Genomic DNA, 21,625 nt, shown 5'->3' on the forward strand with positions numbered 1-21,625 from the left:
ACTCTTGTACTGACACTTTGGATGTTTGGACAGTTTGGTCCTGTTAATAGACATTTCATCAGTGAGAAGATTCCCTGAAAACTGCACAGGAAAGAAGAGTCAGACATGTAATGCTGTAGTCTTGGGTTAAGTGGAATAAAAGTTTCTGAAAAGAGATGGAAATAGATACATGGGAGTTATATGAAATATCAGGCTACCAATATAGAAAATTCTAAAATTATTTATTTTTTAACTTACAGAAATAATTACTGTAAACAATGTCTGTTTCTTTGGAAAGCACTAGTTAGGGCACCAATGCAAACCTGCAGCTTTTGATAGAGGGCTGAATTCTGTGCAGTGTACTTAGCTAAGAAAGTCAGCAGCTGAATAGAAGAAACAGAAATGACATTATGAATTCCCACTTCATATATCATGACCTGATCTCGTCAGTTGAGCTGGGGTTGAAGAACACTGTGTGTAAGGTGTACTTTTTCCCACTGTACTTATTAGTAAAAGCTACAGTAGTATGTTAGAAAGGAGATAGAGATTTGTCTGTAGGGTGGGTGAGGCTGTATACCAGACCTGACTGGATTCCTTAATCTGAAAACCTTTGGACCAAAAAATTATATGGATGACAGCCACAAGACTTACACTGTGGAATATCAAAAGCAGGGAGGTAGAAGATGAGCTCTTGGTTTTGTTTACCGAATAGGAAATGACTCTATCTCTAGGGGTTCTCTAAGTGAATCTGCTTTATCCATGGAGCTGGCATATAAATCAATCTCATCATTTTAACTGGTTCTTTTCCTTGCCAGCCAGGGATTCAGATTACCCAGCTGTATCCCTACTGCAAAGCACTGTTATCAGTTGTGTAATGAAACCCTAGCATGAGAACTTTATTTGACCTATCCACTATACATGTGGCTCAAGAGTCACAGTCAGGAGACCCATTTCACATACAGCCAAAATGTGCCTTAGGATAAAGAAAGATAAGCATGTATAAATCTTTTAAAGACAGTTAACTCCAACAAGGAAGCTCTTATAACTAAAGAGCTAAGCATCTCATGCTCTTAGTAAGCATACCTTTGGACCTGAAGTTTAACTGAGCTGAGTTTGAATCCACTGAAATGATACCATTAAAATGAAAGAACAACACGCTGATTTCATTGGTCCTTTAATTATGCAAAAGAGATGCATCTAGGAAATATGTTTACATGAAAAATTATCTGGTGACAACAGAAGCAGCAGTAAAACTGATCTAGAAGGAATGGTACTCTTATACAGGATTCTGGGCAATCTGCACCAAGAGAATTTTTTTGTAGCCTGTAAGAAAGTTAAAATTAATGTTTTAATGAAATTCAGGAAAACTGTGGTTCCCAGAATGACACCAAGACTGAAAAGATGATCCATTTGTTTCTGCAGGACCCTAAAATTGATACTGGTTGAAGGCAGTGAAATTATTAGGCTAAAGCTGAAAATGTGAAATGGAACTGGAATCTGTAGGATAGGTGTTCTTAGGCTGCAAAAGTGAAACGGAGGCACATGGTACTGCCCTGTCTCAGAACTTCTAGAGATGTTCAGTGCCCAGGTAATGCCTAAGTAAGGAGGATGTGCTTTAACTGCTGCGTGGGTACATAGAATCTGTTGCTCAGTTACCTCAGACTTAGGTAGTAGAAGATTAATATAATAAATTTAAGACCCCTGTTTTATAACCTTGAGCATACTACCAGTTAGCTCTGTACTTTCTAAAACGCTATGGAAATGTGTATGAAAATGTTGTAGACTATCTGGGACTGCAGGAAAAATCTAAAAATATTATGCTTGTATGTTTTTAAGAGTCTGTGAAGTGAATTTAGTTTTTATAGAGCTTTTAAATTTTTTTTTAAACTTTTAAATCTGAACAAAAGCCCTAAACTTTGTACCTGGAGAAGAATTGGTATAATTTTCTCTGTCCTTCTCCCCCACGCCCCAAACCATATCCTGAACATGAAAAAATCTTTATGATGTAAGGCACCAATTGCTTGTAAAATCCCAGAATAAACTCTAGACATCAAGGCCCATAATCAATCCAGCTGGTGTCTTACTTTCCAAGGAAAGAATCCAAAATGGCAGCTCAAATGACTGTGTTTCCTGAGTCATCTGAACTGTGGTACGGAGTTTTTTGGAGAAAAATGGTTTCCTGAGATTTTCATATGATCATTACACTTCAGTAAGTAATAATGTATGTAATGATATGGTATATATACATTTTAAATTCCAGTGTTGTCAAGCAAAAATGTGCATTGCATTAGTGTAATATATTGTGATTTACAGTAGGGCACTTCTGTCTGCATTACTGAATACCAGAAGACCAAGAGTATCTGCTGGGTCTTATCTATCGACTCACAGCTGTATTTAAGCAACTAATACATGTTTCTATAAACAACTTGATTTATAGACAAAGCTGGCCACTGAGAAGTAAAGTTTTCCTGAAGGGTAGGAGACATGTCATTCTTCGGGTTAGTTGGGATATCACGAATGTCCAGCCCCTGTTGTGACTTTTGGTGTTCAGCACTAATCACTTTACTCTCCATACTTGTGAGTCCTTTTAAATGTATAATATATTCTGTCCTTTCCCAAATATTTATTTTATTTTCATGAAACTAAAATGCTTTTTCTACTTTTATTCTAGTTACTGTTATTAACTCTTGTTAGACTTTCTTGATTTTAAGTAGAAACATAAAGGGATTTGACTTCTGTTTTTCTATTTTGGAACCTTAGTTGATTGAGATCTGTAACGGTCTCACCAGAAGTGTTTTCTTCACTCCATGCAAAAATTGACTGAAAATTTTCTTCAGGATATGAATCTTTTTGCATTTCTCTAAGCACTTTTTACTCAGGGCAGTTTTGGGTTTGTTTGTGGTATTTTTTTATTAATATATTTTTAAAACCTGATTCCATATAAGGTCATACATTGTATTACTAAGGCTCCAAGGCTGAATTAGTGTAACCCGTGTCACAAACCTGAGTGGTTTTGAGATATTTCTCCAGGATGACTCTTTGACTCCAAGCCATGCAGAGCAGTAACTTTAATTAACATCTGCAGTTTTTGTGATCGGTTCCCACAGCTTGGAAACTCGTTCTGTAATTTTGCATCACAGCTACCCTCTGTGGCTATTAGTTTAATAAATATGCCTTCCTGATGAATTGAGAAAAAGTTGGTTGCAGCAGTGTTTTCAAAGAAGGAATCATCAGCATAAGAACTGGATAAGATAAGAGATACATCTACTTAATTTTTTTTGGTCCTGGTCAGCAGAAAAAAAATAAAGTAAAATAATACAAGAATTTGTGCATGAAAAAAAGTAAGATTAGGCAGAGTGATTTTCCTTGGTGTACTGTCTCAGGTTTACCAGTGGGTGGCTTTAGGGACCTTTCGAGCTGGAAATAGCACATATACTGCCACGTTCAGAAGCCAAAGGACTTACAATCAATAAAGCATTTAAAACTTTTGGGCACTAATTTTGGAGCTGAGAATCACCCCAGATCCTTGAGCTGTACAACATAAAATGTCATATTAAGAGATTTTCCTTTTATGTGGTTTTCAAGCCTGTTGCCTTGTAATGTCCTTAGGTGCCCATAATTCTTCAGCTGTGAGAAATAGTGCACAATAGTTCCCAGTTCACCTTTTCCATAGCATTTATAGTCTCTTGCTTCTTTTTCAGTAGTGCATTTTCCAAGGTGAAAACTCCTGCTTGAAAGTCTGCCTTTCCTTGTTGTAGATGGCTTTGTTTGTCTTTCTTAACTGGGAGAGTAGATTCTTTTAGAATTATTTTTGGCAGGTCTGGAATGTTTTGTCTAGTGATTCTTTTGTGCATTTTATACCAGAAAATACGATAAACAGGTTTTATATACATTTTGAAATTTCATAGAAAACAGATCCAGAAGGGATGAGACAGTATCATTTAGTGCATCTGTAGTATTGAGTGTCAATGATACCACTGTTGTTTCTAAGATAAGTTTCTCTTGTTTTTAGTGACATATATAATAACTTTGTTTATTATTCATAGTCTACAGGTATGAGAAAAAATCCTCTATTATCTTACCTTAGTCTCTTTTTCTGTAATTCCAGGCAGTTATTTCTTGTATTATCCACACTGGACATAGTAAATTGACTTCCCTCATCCTTTGTGATGGCTTCTAAGTGCAAATGCATATTGTGTTCCTTAGTTTTCTCTTCTTGAAGTCAATAGACCCTAATTCTTTCAGTCTTACCACAGAGGTTGTTTTCTAGTTTTTTTATTATCCTTGTTGCTTTTCTGTGTAGTCTTTCCGGTTTGTTCACATCTTTGAGTGGGTAAAATTTGATCCAGTTCTGCTGAGATCTTGCCAGTGCCAAAGAAAACAGAAAGATTACTACTAAATATTCATCTCTCCATAGTGTGATTTTGCAACAACATGACACTGTTGACGTGTCACCTTAGTGTCTCTTGATTCTTTTCTTTAATAGAAAAAGACAACTTCTTATCAGTTATTCCTCTTCCTGGATTTGTGGAATTGATGACTTCTGTTGAAGTGAATGACCTTGCTTTTCTCCCTATTAAATAATGTAATTTTTTTTCCCTGTTTAGTTCTCAGGTTTGGCAAGATATCTTTAAGGTGGTGGTTTTTTTTTTGTTTTTTTTTTTTTTTTTTTTTTTTTTTTACTGATTCCTTCTTCAAATTTGTAGTCTTAGTATTTGGGATTATTGAGGAACTGAATATCCTATGGTCCTGCAAAATTCCATTTTTTTAAACATCCTTCTATTTTAACAGTGAGCTGTTGGTGACTCACCACAGCTTCCAAACTAGTTTGGCATCCAGGTTAGGTGACTTTCATTTGGCTTATCTTTTTTCTTTAGTTTGGTTATGTGAATATCCTGAAATTTGTTACCAGATATGACTGCTACTTCTGTTCTTCAATAAAGCCAATTTCTCTGTCATATGAAAAAGTTAATTTGATATGGCTGCTTGGGAATTCCATATTCATTCTCCTAGGTGTCTGAAAACAGTCTGAAGCAGATTACTTGTTCCAGTAAGTGTCAGAATGAAAACTGACTTATCCGTAATTCTCCAGTCTTACTTTTTTTTTTTAAGATCAAAATTATATTTTTCATTTCCTGCTGTTTTGGTATCACAATTGTTCTCCAAGGTTCTCAAAAGCACTTCTGTTTTCAACAGCTCTGAGGTTTTAACAGTCATTTCAACTGCTAGGGCAAAATTGCCTATATCTAGCTAGTATGAAAACATCCCAGTGTTAGTTGTACTATTGGATCAGTACTACCCTTGGCTAAAGAGTGATGTAAAAGAGCTTTTGGTGGTCTTGGCATAATCATGTAATAACTTTACAGATGTGCCAAAGAGAGTAAGCTTAGTAGAGGCAAGCCTCACTCTTTCAGTAGAGCTTTAGTCATTTTGTTTGTGAGTTTATTTGTGACATTCTTCTAAAAGTTTGCAAAGAAAAGGGATAATGCTGTCTCACCTAATAAAAAATACCTGGACATGAAGAGGCAATAGGATAGTGGAGAATCCATTTAATAATTATGATAGTTAATGATCCCAGTGGCGTTTGATATCTACCAGCATCCAGTAACTTTAGCACAGACAGGTGGTAAAAGATGGGGGAAATATAGTTGTAGCCTCAGGCAGATACTCAGCTCATGCAGCTGTTTCATGCATTCTGGCAATATGACTCAGTTAAAATCAAATAACATTCCTTACGCCAATACTTCTTACCTGCATATGAAACCAGTTGTCTTTCATTTTGCAAAAACATGATAATTCAAAGAGCATTAAAAAATGTACTGTTTCTCACACAGAATTTATATCTTGCAGCTGCACACTAATCCAAGTGAAATGGAGTAGAGTTTCACTTTATCAGCCAATCATAACTTTAAACTGTTTTTACAATTCATCGTACAGTTTTTAAAGCCAGATTTAAGTCTGTATATGAAAAATAGTCTACTTGATGTATGAAACCATAGATTAGTCAATATGTATTTAAAGAAGGACTTCAGTAATAGCAGAAGAATGACTTCAGAGAATTTACAGACAAAACTCTGAATTATACATGTGGAATGTAAGTGTTATGCCATCAGTACATTTAGGACTATATGTGAAAGGAGTAGCTGAAAAATATAGTTAATTAGCTAAAATAATATCTGATCCTGGTATTCTTTTAAAGCTGTCATATCAAGAGTATTAGTCTATCCCATGTCAGAGAATCATAGTATCATTTAGGTTGGAAAAGACCTAAGATCACTGTTTACCCAGCACTGCCAAAGCCTTCACTAACCCATGTCCTTCAGTGCCACATCTACATATTTTTTAAATACCTTCAGGGAGGGTGACTCCATCACTGCACTGGGCAGTGTGTTCCAGTGCTTGACAGTGCTTTTGGTGAAGAAATATTTCCTAATAACCAACCTAAATCTCTCCTGGTTTCCTCTTGTCCTGTCACTTGTTAACTGGATGGAGAGCCTGAGCCCTGCCTGGCTACAATCTCCTTTCAGGTGTTGTAGAGCCATAAGGTCCCTCCTGAGCCTCCTTTTCTCCAGGCTAAACACCCCCAGCTACTCCCAAGGAGACTTGTGCTCCAGCCCCTTCCCCAGCTCTGTTGCCCTTCTCTGGACACACTCCAGCACCTCAGTGTCTTTTGTGTAGTGAGGGGCCCAAAACTGAACCCAGATTTGAGCTGTGGCATCATCAGTGCCCAGTACAGGAGGGCATCCACTGCCCTGGTCCTGCTGGCCACACTATTGCTGATACAGCCAGGATGCCACTGGGCTTCTTGGCCACCTCAGCACTCCTGGGCTCAGCTGCTGTTGACCAACACCCCCAGGTCCTTTTCCACTGAGCAGCTTTCCAGCCACTCTGTCCCCAAGCCTGGAACACTGTGTGGGGCTGTTGTGACCCAAGTGTAGGACCTTTAAAGTGCATCACTTTACCTTGTTGAACACTTTCTCTTTTTGTTCTATACAGGCTCAGATAGACTTGTTTGAATATGTGAAAAGGGTTTTTCGTGTTCTTAGAGGTTTATGGTGCTTAGTCACGTGGTTGTACGATGAAAATTACAGCAGTGACTGCATGTGTGACTGTAATGATCTCCATTTACACTGCACATTTAAATATACTTAAATTTTGGTACATCCTCATGTAACATTTTGTTAACAAACTCTGACTTAGAAAAGACAGCTTCCAGGAATAAAAAAAACCTATTCAAGTTTCACGCCTATTCCATCTTTTAAAATTCTGTTTACTGTGTCTGATACATTTTCTAATTGGTGCTAGTTAATGTATTTGTCTATTGTTGCTGTTATCAAGCTGTTAAACATATTACTATTCAGCATTTTTTTTGGTATGAGAAACGTCTTTGCTATTTCAACTTTGTTTTTCAGAAGTAACTTCCTGCTACAATAATATTTTCTGGAAAAAAGTCAAGAATACCTAAATACCTTAAACAGGTTTTGCAAGTTAACAATTCTGCTGTAATTAGTCTTCAGGCTACCTCTGGCTCCATGGATTTAAAGCTATCAGAGTTTACTGTTTTGTGAAAAATATGTTTTACTTTGTTTGGACATGCTTGTCATAAGTTTCTCAGTATATCATTATGCTTTAAAACCTCCCACTGGCAGCGTCTGGAAGGAAAAAATATAGTGTAAACTATAGAAGACCTAGTGGCAGCTTCCTGCCAAGCTTCATTCTTGAGTCAACAACGCTCGTTTTTGTTTTTGCTTTTGTGAAAATGTCACAATCTAGTCTTTCATAGAAGTTTGCTATTTTTTTAGCAGCCTAGTCGAGCATATATCCGTGTCTTCTACTTTCCCCTGGTTTTTCTCCTTTTCATTCTGTGATATCTGTGTTTCTGGTCATGCCACCAGTGAGTGCACACATAAATTATACACCTAAAAACACTCATCACTAGAAAATTTATTGCTTCTAATATCTTTCTCATGAACAGTTGTGTTTATTTCTGAGTTGACTTCTCTGGTAAAGACAGCAATGTGCTTAGCTTTGGTTCAGTTCTTTGTTTTTTCAAGACTTTCATTTTAGATATTACAGTGTATATGGGACCATGTGGGCTTTTAACCATAAGCCTGTGCTGGGAATATGAAAATGGTTTTAGTTTATAATTACAACTCTGAGTAAAAATAATAGTGGATTGCTATCCCTAGTAACTCTTACTACTTCTATCCTGCTGAAGCAATGGGCAATACATGGGAGCAGAATATATCCTCCTGACAGAGCATATAATTGGAGTTTTTTTCTTTTTCCCATTGAAACAGCATTTGGAGAAGGCAGGGAGTGGGGAGGAAGGTTGCTGTCCTTTAAGATAAGGAACTTGAATCTTCTTTCCTATGTACAGGAAACTTGTGTTATTTGGTTTGGGAAATCTTTTATCTTCTGGGCCTCCCTTTGGCAGCTTAATTACTAACTCTGCTTAATTAAAGTGAAGGAGACACATACAAAAAATACTGTCTTGGAAAAGTAGATGCTCTTCTTTTCTCTTTTTTCAAAAAAAAACAAACCAAGCAAACTTCTTTAAACATTCTTTGCCAGTATTTTGGCTATTTGAATATGAAATACTAGCATTGGTAGTATTAGAATAACATAGTAAGTTAATAGTAGCTATTATTTTTATTATCTCATGTTAGTGTGCATTTATAGCAGTGAGGGTTACTCTCTTGTAATGGCTAATTTTCCCTGCTCTTGAGCTGGAATGTTGTATAACATTACATCAAGTACCATGGCAGATTAAACTATATTCATAATGCAATACAGTAGGATAGCACTTATTCAAACAACTTGTATCACACCACATTTGTCTGGGTGACTCACGGGTTTGTATTATGAGGAGTCACTGTTGGACAGGAAGACATGTACAGCAGGGAAGTTTGGATAACCAGGATCACACTGTGATTATTTAGGTTTTTTGTTGACCAAATCCATTATACGTAGAAAGGCTATATATCTTTTTTGTTCATTTATAGAAACCCTCTGAAAGATTATGCTATGAATTTAAAGAACAGATGTTGTATTATAAACCATTACTTTTGATCTTGTCATGAATAGTAGATTTTAGATAAGTGGCACCAGCACAAAAAAGACCCTAGACTGAAAAAGCCAACTTAGAACAAGGAATTGTTGATCTTTACTTTTGAAAAATAATTTTATTTACTCATTGTAAACAGTGTTTCTTAAAAGGAAAAAGAAGTAAACTCTGAAGTTTTAAATGCCAGGCTCTCTTCCTAGATAAAAAAAATATTCGAAGCCCATCTTATATGCATGCAACATTATTTTTCTCAGTATCCCTTATACCAATCAAGATCAAGAAAAATCCAAATTCTTTGACTAAAAACCTCCTGGAGTTGTCTGAACTGTGTTGCCTAAATGAGTGAGAATTATTGAAAGCTCCTGTAGCTCTCTCTCTGTGGAGATTTTGCTTTGTAGGTGTTTCCTGCGGAATTCGTCTTAGAGAGGGAAGGAATTTAGATGTCTTTATGTGCATATGTGTGTGCTCACTGAAGTGATTTTGAAGCTCTTATGTATGCACCAAGAAACTGGAGAAATTAGATATTTGGAAATGGAAATTGGTGGTCTTCCAGGCAATATTGGATCTAAAAGTGCTAAATCCTTTAATAAATAAACCTTGATTCAGACTGGAATGTCTTGGCTTGATCTTAAAGGTGATATTATGAAGGCCTTCTAGCTGTTGACTAGCCTCAAAGATAATTATCTGCACATTCCAATCTTGTTCTGCCATCAGCACTGTCTAAGGCCTAAATGGAGCAAATGTTATTTCCACTAGAAATATATTATATTTAGACTGTCCTCATTCCCAAAAATTTAAAAAATATTTGTAACTGAAATACAGAGAATAAAAGAAATAGCTATATGACTTTCTTCTAACAGTCCTGTGTGCCTAATTTCAGCCATTGGGGCAGTTTTCTAACTGAAACTGTATGTTGTGAGCACACAGTTGTATTATTGGGGTTATTACTTTTGTTGGACTGTAGATAAAAGAATTACCTTTTCTTTGGTGAACATTTTGGAAGCAGTATTTCTTAAAGCACACCAATACAATGTAGATTTCATTTACTGTAGCAGGTACTGGAGCTAATTTGAGGGACTGAATAGCCCATCTGAAACAGAATATATGCAGTATAAGGCATTTTGAAATGGGTGGAAATGCTTTTCTGCCTTAAAAACCTGACACCTTAGTTCATACTGCATAGCTGCTTATTTACATGATAAATCTAAGAATTTTTTGGGTTTGTATTCTAAGTTCTGCTTGCACAAGTGAAATAGCAATTCGATTCCTTTAAGGACTGCTGGGTATAGCAGGGACTTCTGTAATAAAGTTTTTCTGTGGGACAAAAGCCTGTGCAAAGTTGAAAAAGAAAGCAAGCATTATTTATAAATACTGTTTAAATATGTATGTTTTCAAATGCACTCTAATACAGCTTTAATGTATCCTCACCTTTGGGATTGTGTGTTCCATGGATACGGACTCTAGATCTTAAAAAATCCCTCAAATGCACAACTTGATGTGTATGGATTCATCTCTGTTCTCCAAAACCAAGCCTGCCTTTGGAAGAGAGGGATTTAAAAATAATAAAATATATGTCTCCATGAGAGTTATTATACAGAATATGAGCAGTGACAAGTGAGTTAGTTTACATGAAGGGTCAAGCAGATCCAAAATAAAGTTCTCATCAAGGCCAGTTTAATCCTTCCATCTGTAAGTTTTGTAAGTCCTGCCACTTAGCTCGTGGTCTTAATGCCCATATATTTTGCTTCAAACAGGGTGAATAAAATCAACTTGCAGATCTGCATGTTTTCTGTTTATACACTCTTGAATGTTGCCTCATGTGGGAAGAGACTTGAGAGACTTAGAAGGAAAACGAAACTTTTAGATGAGGAACAAAATGCAGTTTATATTAGTTAAAGATTCTGTGACTACTTTTCCCTTTTTCATCTGGTGAGAAATACTATTATTCTCATCAAACTTTGTCTAATATATGTTGCCTACAGAAATACACAGCTGTATAAAACTTGTGCTTTTATATAGGCTTTTATGAAGTCCATTACTCTGGTATCTTAATAATGCCCATACAAGAACAATTAAAATAATAAAATCTTTTGTAAATTCCATAAAGGAATTATTATGGTTCAGGCCAAGGCTTAGTAGTATAATTTCTCTGGATTTTCTTATTATTAACTGATTATTAATTTATCTATACAGAAAATTTCTTCATACTACCTATAAACAGAATTCCTGCATCTTATGAGTCTGCCTTCCATAGGGCTGCCCTTTGTAATGGAATGTAAAGTGCAACTGAGAAAGTGAGTGCAAATGCTCAACCTAAATACTGATAGCTGCTTTTCTTCAGTATTGATTCTAGCACATGGCAAAAAATGCTTGTAATCACTGAGTGAGGAAAGCTGCTTTACCCAAGGTTTTGAGCATATAACAGGCTGAGCAGTAAGTGCTTCATAAGATGTGGGAAATCAATGAACTTCCATAGGGAAGATCTGTTAGAATATTTCAACTTTCAGAGAATGAAGTACCATTTTCTGCTGCCTCCTTCTTTTGTTTTCTTGTACCTGGTAGATACTATGGAAGAACCCAGTAACAAGGTGAGAAGTTGTATGAATGTTACAATCTTCTGCTCCCCTTTTTCAGTCTAGCAAAACAAAATCCATCACTCTGTGGAAATGCATTAATATATCATTAGCTAGGAGACAAACAAAAAAGCTTAGGTTTTGGAACAGTGAGTAACAGTATGTGCATTTTTATATTTGTTCCAAATTCTCACAGACTGATGTGACAGAATTAAAATATTTGTCTTCTTTGTAGATGAGGCAAAGGTTTAAGTGACAGGTTTTTTTTTCTTCACCGGAATATACTCACTGAACTTGGTTTTGATTTAGTAATAGCCAGACAGTGTGGCTTTGTTGCTTGGAAAAGTGCAAGTTCTGTAATTCAGCATCTTTGTTCTTCCCAAAAATCTTAACTACTTGTCATAGGTTAGCAGACCAAACCACTACACTACTGCTCAATTCCCCAAAGAGATGGAGATGAACTTTTCAGGAGCTAACCTGGTGTAAAAACCATTGAAGTCTTTTACTTCCTTTTCCTTCAAACAATTATTGAGAAAAAATGTTCAGTTTCAGAAGGATGGTGTTTCTTGGGCTATCTTCCTACCCTTGTCAGTGTTCTCTCCCCCACCTGATTTTCTCCTCCCACCTATGTAATCACATCAAACTATTACAGAGTTTCTTTTCTGCATGATGTGTGTGTGCAGAGTTCTGTACGTTCTGTCTCTCTGTCCCTCTGAAGCACTCCTGTGGCTGTGCAGTTGTGTAAGGACCTGTTCAGTTGCTGCACAGTTTCCTCCTGAGCTCGTGTGGCTGCAGCTCCGTGGAGGCATCGAAGGGCTCCCTTCCTGCCCTTGGCTTTTGCCAAGTGCTGGCAGTGCTGCCACCACCTCCCATCTGGCTCCCTTTTCATACAAAGTTCTCTTTCCTGAGGCTGTTGAATTCAGCTCAGCATCCTGCCCCTCCAGCCCTGCTTCTTCCACCCACAGGGAATTTCTGTCTCACGTTGGCTGAGGGAGGCACTGTGGCCTGGGACTGATGTACCCAGTGAGATTATTCCTGTAGGTGTGGGATAGTTTCATGAACGGGGAGCTATGGTTTGAGCAAGATTTCTCTTTAGTGCTCTGAAAAATTGACATGCTGATTGCGAACTGCTTTCATGGAGGAATTCAGGCTGACAAATTCTGGGTTGATATTTTTGCTCCATCGTGTGATCATTCCTAGCTTATCATGTGTTAATAATGGAGTCCCGTTGTCAGACATTTTGTTGTCCCCCTCAGGCCTCCCTGACTGTCCCATGGGCTGCCCTACCCTGGACAGCCTCATAAGCACTTCAGTTCTGTTCCTATTGACTGGTATCTTCCTGAAATGACTCTCCAAAGCCATCTTTAGTTGCTTTATATATTTAATTATTATGTTTATTATTGTCCTATTAGTACACTTGTGTTGCTTGTGTTCTTTCTATATCTGAAACAATTAAATTAACCAACTGTTTATAGTTCTGCTCCATGTGTTCTCCAGTACTTCCCCCATGGCTCTGAATAAATTTGAGTCAGGTTGTAACTGTCAGTTACTATACCAAGTATTAACATTTTTCTTATTAAGAGTGATCTGTAACTGGGTGCTAAAACTTAGCTCTTTCATGACAGACACACTTAACTTTTCTTAAAGTTATTGATATAGTTGATATTGCACTATATACAATAGGAGATAATTTTAGTTTTTAAGGACATGTCCATGCCACTGTGACTTCTTTATGTGTGCCAAGCCAATAAAATAAATAATTTTGTAGCAAAAATGCCATAGAATTAAGTAAACAGGGAAATACTATCTGTGTTAAGAGAAGAGCACAGATGTGTCTTCCTTGGGCGTTCAGTACGCACATGAACTTTTAAAGTCACAGAACTTTTAAAGATGGCATGAAATTTTTTTTGATGCAGAATCTGTGTTTCTAATCAGTTACATGAATCTTTATATTGCTGCCTATTAATATTATTTGTGAATTGTCATTGTGTCAAACCTTGTTAGGAAATTGTTTTTTTCTGGGCTCTCTCGCATAAAATTATCCAAGTATTTTCATACAATAACATTTTCACTTTAATGAGTCTTGTGATTTCACAGTATGTAAGCACAATTCAGAGTGTGGAAAACCTCTTATGTACATAAATTACCTGTTTGCAGTACGACTTTACACATACCATGTGAATCCCTGCTGTGTTTGGATACGTTCTAAGGCAGCATTTCTAATTTTAATAATATATTGGGATTATGGATTAAAAGCAGTGGGGAAGTAGCTTTGTGCTGTGTAACCTAACAAGCGTGCTAAGAATCAACTTTTGGCAAGAAAACTCCCAATTTGCTCTCTCTCCCAGAAGTTGACCTGGTGGATGAAATAGTAGATGTGTGCATGATTCTAGGCATGCCTTCTCCAAAGATCAACATTTGTACACACTTTAGTCACCTTTTATACGCAGTGCTATTGACATTAACCAGGGAGGCCGCTCTGACAGCGCTGGGCTTTAACACCAGCTAAAGAGTTGCTCTGCTCTGCTCTGCTTGCATGGTTTATCTGAAAGGACTCAACACCGAAATCACACAGCCTAATTGTTTTCAGCCCATAAGGGTTTTCTTCCAGATACAATATCCTGTAGGACAGTTGAGTGTCCTACTGAAATTGGCATCTGTTGAATAGTCACTTTACTTTACTTTAATGCTTCGGAAAGCATTAGGTCGAGCTCTGTAATTTATCCATACATTATATCAAATTTGCTTTCGCTTGCACAATTATAAAACACTTTTCATGCTACCTTTGTAATTAGATTTGGACAGTATCAAACAAATGGAAGAGCAGAGCTAAGGCTACCAGCTACTTAAAAAGATCACAGACTTGCTCAGATGAAACTCAGTGGAAAAGGAGATAAAATTAACAAGATATTTCAATGAAATAACTAATTTTCAAATGAAATGCAAAAATAAAAGGATGGTGCCTTTTTTTTTTTTTTTTTTTTTTAAATTGATAAAAAGTGGACTTGCACAGTTGCTCAGGTGCTCGGTCTCGTTTCCATCACAGTGCATGTCTGGGTGACTGAGTTGATTGGGGGCCAAGTGTGAATCAGGCCTTGTCAGCATGAAGTTTGCCTTGGAAAGAGAACATTTGTTGACTGATTCTTGCAGCACTTTAAATACTGTATCTTTATTGACATGGTCTGAGGACTGCTTTTTATTTTTAAATGTGTTTACCCTTGAAATATCAGAATGTGATGTTATTTACTTTATCAGTGTTTTGCTATTAATGAAAGAGCTTCTATTTGGGACAAAACCTTTCAGCTGCATCTGTGAGGAGTAGTCTGTTCTCTTGCCCATCCTCTTCAGTTTTCCTGAAGGTCACATTCACATTTTGTCAGTGCGTTGTCATACAGTGTATTTTAGCTGAAGCTAATTGAGAATTCTGCAACTGGGGGCCAGTTGTGTTTCACAAGATGAACTGTTTAAATAGATGACAGTATTCCTAGGACTGCAGGGGGAGCATAATTTTTGTTTGTACTTTAGAATAGCTTTTGTTTTCACCTGTCTAGGAACATGACCCTAGAGCACAGAGATTACCACTATTATATCATAATTTTGTTTGATTTATTTAAAAAAACCAAAAAAATTTTGGTATTGCTTTTAGTTGTTGGTTTGGTTTGGCTTTTTAAACTGATAGTTATTCTATTTAAGTGATTATGACCAGTATTTTCCAAAATTACTTAATTATATTTTTCTGTTGTAGGTGAAATCACTATATTAATTGGAAAACTAAATCACAGATAATGAATCCAAGAATTATATTGTTTTGGTCTTATATTTTATTGAATTACTGAGGCTTAGAATAAGATGATCAATGTTCTAACTGCCAGTACCAGAAAAGCTGAATACAGTTCCCAGAAATGTCTTTCAAAATCTTAAATTAACTTAATAAAGACCACATCATTAGTAATCCTTTCAGTTAGGATATCTATTTCTTTTAAGCTATGGGAATCCAGTAAATTCCAGAATAATTCTATGTAGAGATGGGCATATGTCTCTGTTATAACACTGTGCTTGTATAAATTAACTTAACTAGTAACCACTATGTGACAGCCAGCAAGGAAATACTGAGGAAACTAAAGAACCTTTTCTCCCTGACTGTGGTCCCTGCAGGTCTGGGTGGGGAAATATGTGCTCTATATATGCTGTGTCTCTTCTTTATCTGAATAAAACCAAGCCTCGTGTATTCTTAACGTAGCTCTTAACAGGAGGATTAAAATACTTTAAATCCTACTTTTGGTAATGAAGCAATCTCAGTGAGGTTTTCTGTTTCAAATTCTGCAGCATGGCATCCTGTTTGATAACTGTGCTGTTGTGTTCCTGTGGACATGGCCCTTCCCTGGGGACTGCTGCTTCAGTGCTTCTGGTGCTTTGTGTTGAGCTGCCACTGCATTGCTGGCTGATGGCACTGGGCGGGCCTTATGTGTCTAGTCTTTTATGAGTTTTGAAAAACCAACCTGGAATTTATAAATTCTGCTTAATATTCTGTCAAATCCTTCACCTATGGTGTTTATTTTAAAGCTTTTATGCATTCTAGAGTATGGTTACTTTTCTCTGACAATTTCCAAAGTTGTGAGATACAACATGTGTCTAATTTCTTTGTTTGGAAAGGTTCAGGAGCATCAGCCTCCATAACTAAACTGGTTTCGTTAGACCTGTTTCCTGGGTTTAAGAACTGTGATGGAAGTCAGAGGTGAGGAATTTGTCTATGGATGACAAATGGGATGGGAAGAGAGTAGAGGGGAGGGTGACAAAGAGTTTATTTCCATGTCTTGCAAAGCTCAGTATGACACTTTGCTACGTCTGTTTGCTTTTGTGAAAAACACCTTTGTAATGAAACTGTTGAGGCAGTTGCACACTGGAGAAATTCGCATTAGAAACAGGAGGAAGCAAGGTATTTACAAACCATATTGCAGGACAGCACTGGCAATTTTAAAAGCAGTAGGTCCACATGGCTGGTGCTGGCCCTCCTGTAGGTGTGTAATTGAATTAGCCATGAGATAAATTGGGTCCCTGCATGGCCAGCAGCTGCTGGCACAGGATCCTGGCATACTTGGCACTCACCTTCACTGTGTGAGGCACAGGCAGTGTGTTAATGTCAAAGGCTGAGGTCTCCAGCCTGAGAGGCGAAATAGCTGGTAGGTGGATTATTTGGTGTGTACAAATTCAGGCTTTTATCTGTTTTCCCTCATCTCTGTGAATGTGTTTTCTATGCCCTCTTAGTCCAGTGATGGAATAAATTTGTAGGAAAGCCACAAAGTTTGAGGATTATAGTCTTTCCTTTTTTACAATCTCATGCTTAATCTTGGGGGGGAAACCCCCAAATATTATTTTTATTAAATTAATCTTCACAGAGCTGGAGATAACTGAAATTTATATAGTGTGTAACTTGCAGTGGAGGAAAAAAAGGCATTTCCTTAGGAAATGGAAAAAAACCAACCGCTTTCAAAACAACTGGATGGATTCTTACACTGAATGACTTATTATCAAAATGCATCCAGCTTTACTGAGCAAATGTAATTGTTTGTTAAACTTTAAAAAAATTTTAATGGTTAATATTTTAATATTAAAGTAGAAGAATCTCTAAGTGAATTGATGGATTTCTTTATTTCCTTTTAATATGTAAAATTCATGAATTATCTGTGTGCTAACACAAGATTAGGTTTTAAAATAGGTATGAAATTTTTGTATAGCTACTGATACTTGAAAAAGTCACTTAGGGAAATCCAAAACTCTTGTATTTATCACCAAAATGGTTGCCAAAATGAAGTGCCAACCCTTTAAAGGTAGTAGCACTAACCATACTAACCTTGACTGCTGGAATGTTGCCAGCTCTTCATCATCCTGCAGAAATAAATTATATTTGAGCTGAGAAAACATGCAATTGTCCCTCCCCCTCTTCATTCCCACAAACTGGAACAGTATTATGTTAGCCTGAGTTGTACTGAGCCGAATCCAATCTGGAATTAAGAATGCTCCAGGGCATTTTTAATAAACTGTCATTCATTTGAACTCTAACCTCCTTTAATTTGCAGAATCTGGTAACGCAGATGTATACTTCAGCCACATTCATTTCTTTTTCTTTTCTTATCTTGGTGTGAAACACTGCTGATAGCACTTGGAAATGTGAAGCTGCAGAACGAGTACAAAGTATTCATTTAAAATAGACTCAAAACTAAGAAACAATTACAATAGTTTGCTGGGTTTCTGCCATTCTGAAATACAAGCTTAATTCTAGTGCAGATTTTAATAAAATCCTCAAAGTGCTGAGGTCAGTTAAGCTTTCTGAAAGTATGAAAAAAAAAAGGCTTTTATTGCAAAATGCAAAGGATAAAATGAGGCCTTTGTCTTGCAAAAGGGAAGAAAACCCAGCTTAAAACACATTCAGGGCATAGAATACTCCCAAGCTAAGGGCTGTGCAATCACTGAGGTTCTCATCGTAAACTCTTTCAAAACGTGTATTCCTGTGAATTCAAAGCGTTTGGGGTTTGTGATTAGGAGCATTTATACTGAGGGATAGGGTTGGGAAAAGGGAGCAGCTTCCAGGTGGGAGCTGCCCCTGATGCCTCTACCCCTGCCAGGCAGTGCTGCTGGGCTGGGCTGGGGATTGCCCAAAACCAGAATTTTCATCTGTAATACTGGCCGCAGTGGTTGATTTCCCATTGTGACACATCTGCTGCAGCTATGTAGTTAGCATGGTAAGATGACTGTGTGTGCAACTTCACCATTCAAAAGTTTACATTTGATAGAAGTTGATTAAAAAAAAAAAAAATCAGTTTCTTGTGCGCATGCCTGCCAGTTGAATTTGGCTGTAGGTGTTGGTGGGACAGTTAACTAGGAAAACGTCCAACTATGAACTTGGGTCATATTCAAAAAATGCAGGAAGAGCTAGCTGGCAAATACTGTGTTGAAAGTGTAAATTAAAATAAAACTTTCAAGTCGACACGTGTTAATGATTTGTGGTTTGAAAAAGTTTTCATATTTAAGTTTTTGGAGTTTTTTTCCCTTCCCTTTTAAACTTTGATCTCTTTTGTCTGGTAATGTAAGAGTATGTTAGTAACAGACATTAACAAATCCGCAGCTTTGTTTTCCACAAGTCTTTAATTCTCTTAAATGTTTTGAAATGTAAATTATGTGGTATATGTGATATGAACTTGGGTGAGGATTCAGTCAGTCATCAGGCTGGGTACCAAATTCAGCTGAACATGGAAAGGGAGCACAATGATACTAAAAATACAGAAGTGCAGGAATTCTGCCTTTTTACATTCTCATCTGCCCAATAAATCTGCAAGTGTGGAGTGTCTTGGTGTTTACAGATACTGTCTCAAAGCTGGAGTCTGTATGAATTAATGACTTTTCAGTTTTGATCCTTAGTACATTTTCCATTAATAGATGTTGTCTGGAATTAAGTGATAGAGTGGAGGCTCAGCAGAAAGTAGATGCAGTTTGTAAAAAGTGCAAGGAAAATCCTGAGAAATAGCCCCTGAAAACAGGTAGAAGTATCATATGTTTTAGTAGTTAAGTCCTGTCCTTCTTGGAGACAGCATTGGTTTATGTTCTTGCACTAAAGTAGAAGATGAAGTACCTGGTGTTATATTAGAATTGAATCTGTTTTTAAAGAAATATGATCTGACTCTTTCCTTCTGGCTTGTTAATTCTTTTTTTCATGGGATTTAAGTGCAAATCCAGCTTTTTTTAAATTTCTTTATTTCCCTCAAGTACATGTTCTCTTTGCTACTTCTACTATGAACGTTCACTAGACAGTCATTTTACAAAGATATCTGAAGTCATCATCTTTCTTCATGGTTTCTTCAGTGGAATCTTGGCATCTGGAGAGACCTACAATTTGCACTCCTTGTTATTTCATTGATATCACTATTACACTGCTTTTACTTTCTGAGTGGAAGGTTGAACATCAATAATTTAAATACTATTGGTAATTCTGAATTTCATGAATTGCATTCATGAAATACAGCTTATGCACTGCAGGGTATCAGACACGTTCTAGTATTTCATTGATCTTATTAGAGTGTGTGTACAGATGGTGTAGAAGGAGTAACTAATCAGTGTATCATTGGCAATCAGGCTGTGAGTCCTCATTATAATTTCTGACAACTCTATTATTTATTTGTATTATTTATTGAACTTTTTGTATAGAAGCCAGTGCATGTTCAAATTGAAACAGAAGTGTGGCTTATAAGCACTGATTGGTTGCTAGGAGGCTTTAGAGAACAAGAGTTAAGCATGAGCTTGGGAGAAGTAGCCACACTGATGATACGAACATGGTGGAATTTTGTCAGACTTTTCAATTCACAGCAAAATTGAACTCCTTTCAGTCCTTTGTGGAACATGGATGAATGGAATGTATCCTCTTTCCCATTTTATTTTGTTTCATTTAGAAGTTCTTCCTGAAGTGTTTTCTAGTTTATAAAATAATAAAATTTGGACAAAGGAGATGAAAAAGAACATAGAGGAAATAGGACATTTGTTATTCAAATCATTATATCTCACTAAAAAAACCAAACTATTGTTCACTTTATGTAAACTGTATCATTTGAAGAGGGGAAAATCCCACTGGCATCCTGGTTACTGGAGGCCATTCACATAAATATGATATATAAATATATGTATATTTATATATCATATTTACATATATATGATATATAAATATATATAAATATGAATATAAATATTCACATAAAATGATTCACCCCACAAGTAAAGCTTCTGCTGCCAGACAGGTGTCATTGTCCACTCTCCATTCTTTAGTGTGTTCTTTAAATTTCTCCATGACATTTCTCCATGCTAAGGGAAGAGTGGGATCACCACAACTTTCCTACACTTCGAGCTTCTCACTGTTATGATGAGGAAAATAACTTGATCATTGTTACAGCAGTTACAGACCTTTAAAGTTCAGGATGATAGAATAATTTGGTTAGAAGGGACCACTAGAGGCAATGCAGTATAAACCCCTACTCAAAGCAGGAATAACTTCAAAGTTGGATCAGATTGTCCAGGCTTCATTCAATCAAAATCTAAAAATACTCAAGGACTGGAGAGTTTATAGTTTCCCTGGGCAACCTGTTTTGCAAAGGTGTGCAATTTTTATGAAAAATAGTTGGGTTTTCATGAGCACTTTTATATTAAAACATGCATCTATAGCTGCATCTGAAATTTCTGAAATTACTGCTATGATGAGCTACCACCCTCCCGGAATTTAAATAATCCAGATGGTGCAGGAAATATTTATAAATTGTATATGTATGTGGCAGTGGCCCAGGTTAAATAGGTTCTTGGTGATCTGTGTTGGTTCTACTTTGTATAAATATTGTTTATTACTAATGGATTCATGGAAACTTTGAGGTGTTTTTTTGGTTTTGAAACACCACTGTTACTTTTTAATACTTGTTATGGTACAAAGAGATTTGAACAGCCATTTACAGAAAATAATTCCTTTAGTGGTTCTTTCCCCCCCTGTATTTATATGGATTTAATATTTTCTTGTTGTAAAGAATATGGAGTTTAAAATGTCCTCTCTCTTAGGTGGAAGAGCTGATGAATGCACTGGAAAAGACTAGACAAGAATTAGATTCCACCAAAGCCCGTCTTGCCTCAACACAGCAGTCTTTGGCTGAAAAAGAAGCACATCTGGCTAACCTGAGAATAGAGCGAAGGAAACAGCTTGAAGAAATTCTAGAAATGAAGTAAGTGCCTTGATTTCTCTAATTTCTAGGAAAAAAAAAAAATTAACCAAAAAGAAAAGAACTACTTTTGCCATAGGAGAAAGTTTTGGTGGGTTTTTTTCTGTGTTATTTTTTTATTTTTCTCTGCATATATTTAAGTCTGAATTTAAGGACTTCTAATAGTTTTCTGATGCTTAAATTCCTTTAAAAGCATGGAAGTGCAAAATTCTTCATTTTAGATGTACTCAACGTTTTTTGAAAGTTCTTTTGTTGCATGCAAA

The 21,625-nt window shown here is 36.5% G+C and overlaps 1 protein-coding gene across 17 annotated transcripts in view; it reads left to right on the forward strand.

Annotated features, from left to right (window-relative positions):
• ERC2 (ELKS/RAB6-interacting/CAST family member 2) overlaps nucleotides 1–21,625 on the forward strand; it is a 430,969-nt gene that overhangs the window by 207,683 nt on the left and 201,661 nt on the right. For all 17 annotated transcript variants that reach the window (XM_032120320.1, XM_032120321.1, XM_032120322.1 and 14 more), the window contains one exon: nucleotides 21,205–21,365. In XM_032120320.1, coding sequence (XP_031976211.1) covers nucleotides 21,205–21,365 — 161 coding nt within the window. The remainder of the gene's footprint in view (nucleotides 1–21,204; nucleotides 21,366–21,625) is intronic.

Source organism: Corvus moneduloides, chromosome 11, assembly GCF_009650955.1.
Source record: "Corvus moneduloides isolate bCorMon1 chromosome 11, bCorMon1.pri, whole genome shotgun sequence".
Lineage (NCBI taxonomy): Eukaryota > Metazoa > Chordata > Aves > Passeriformes > Corvidae > Corvus > Corvus moneduloides.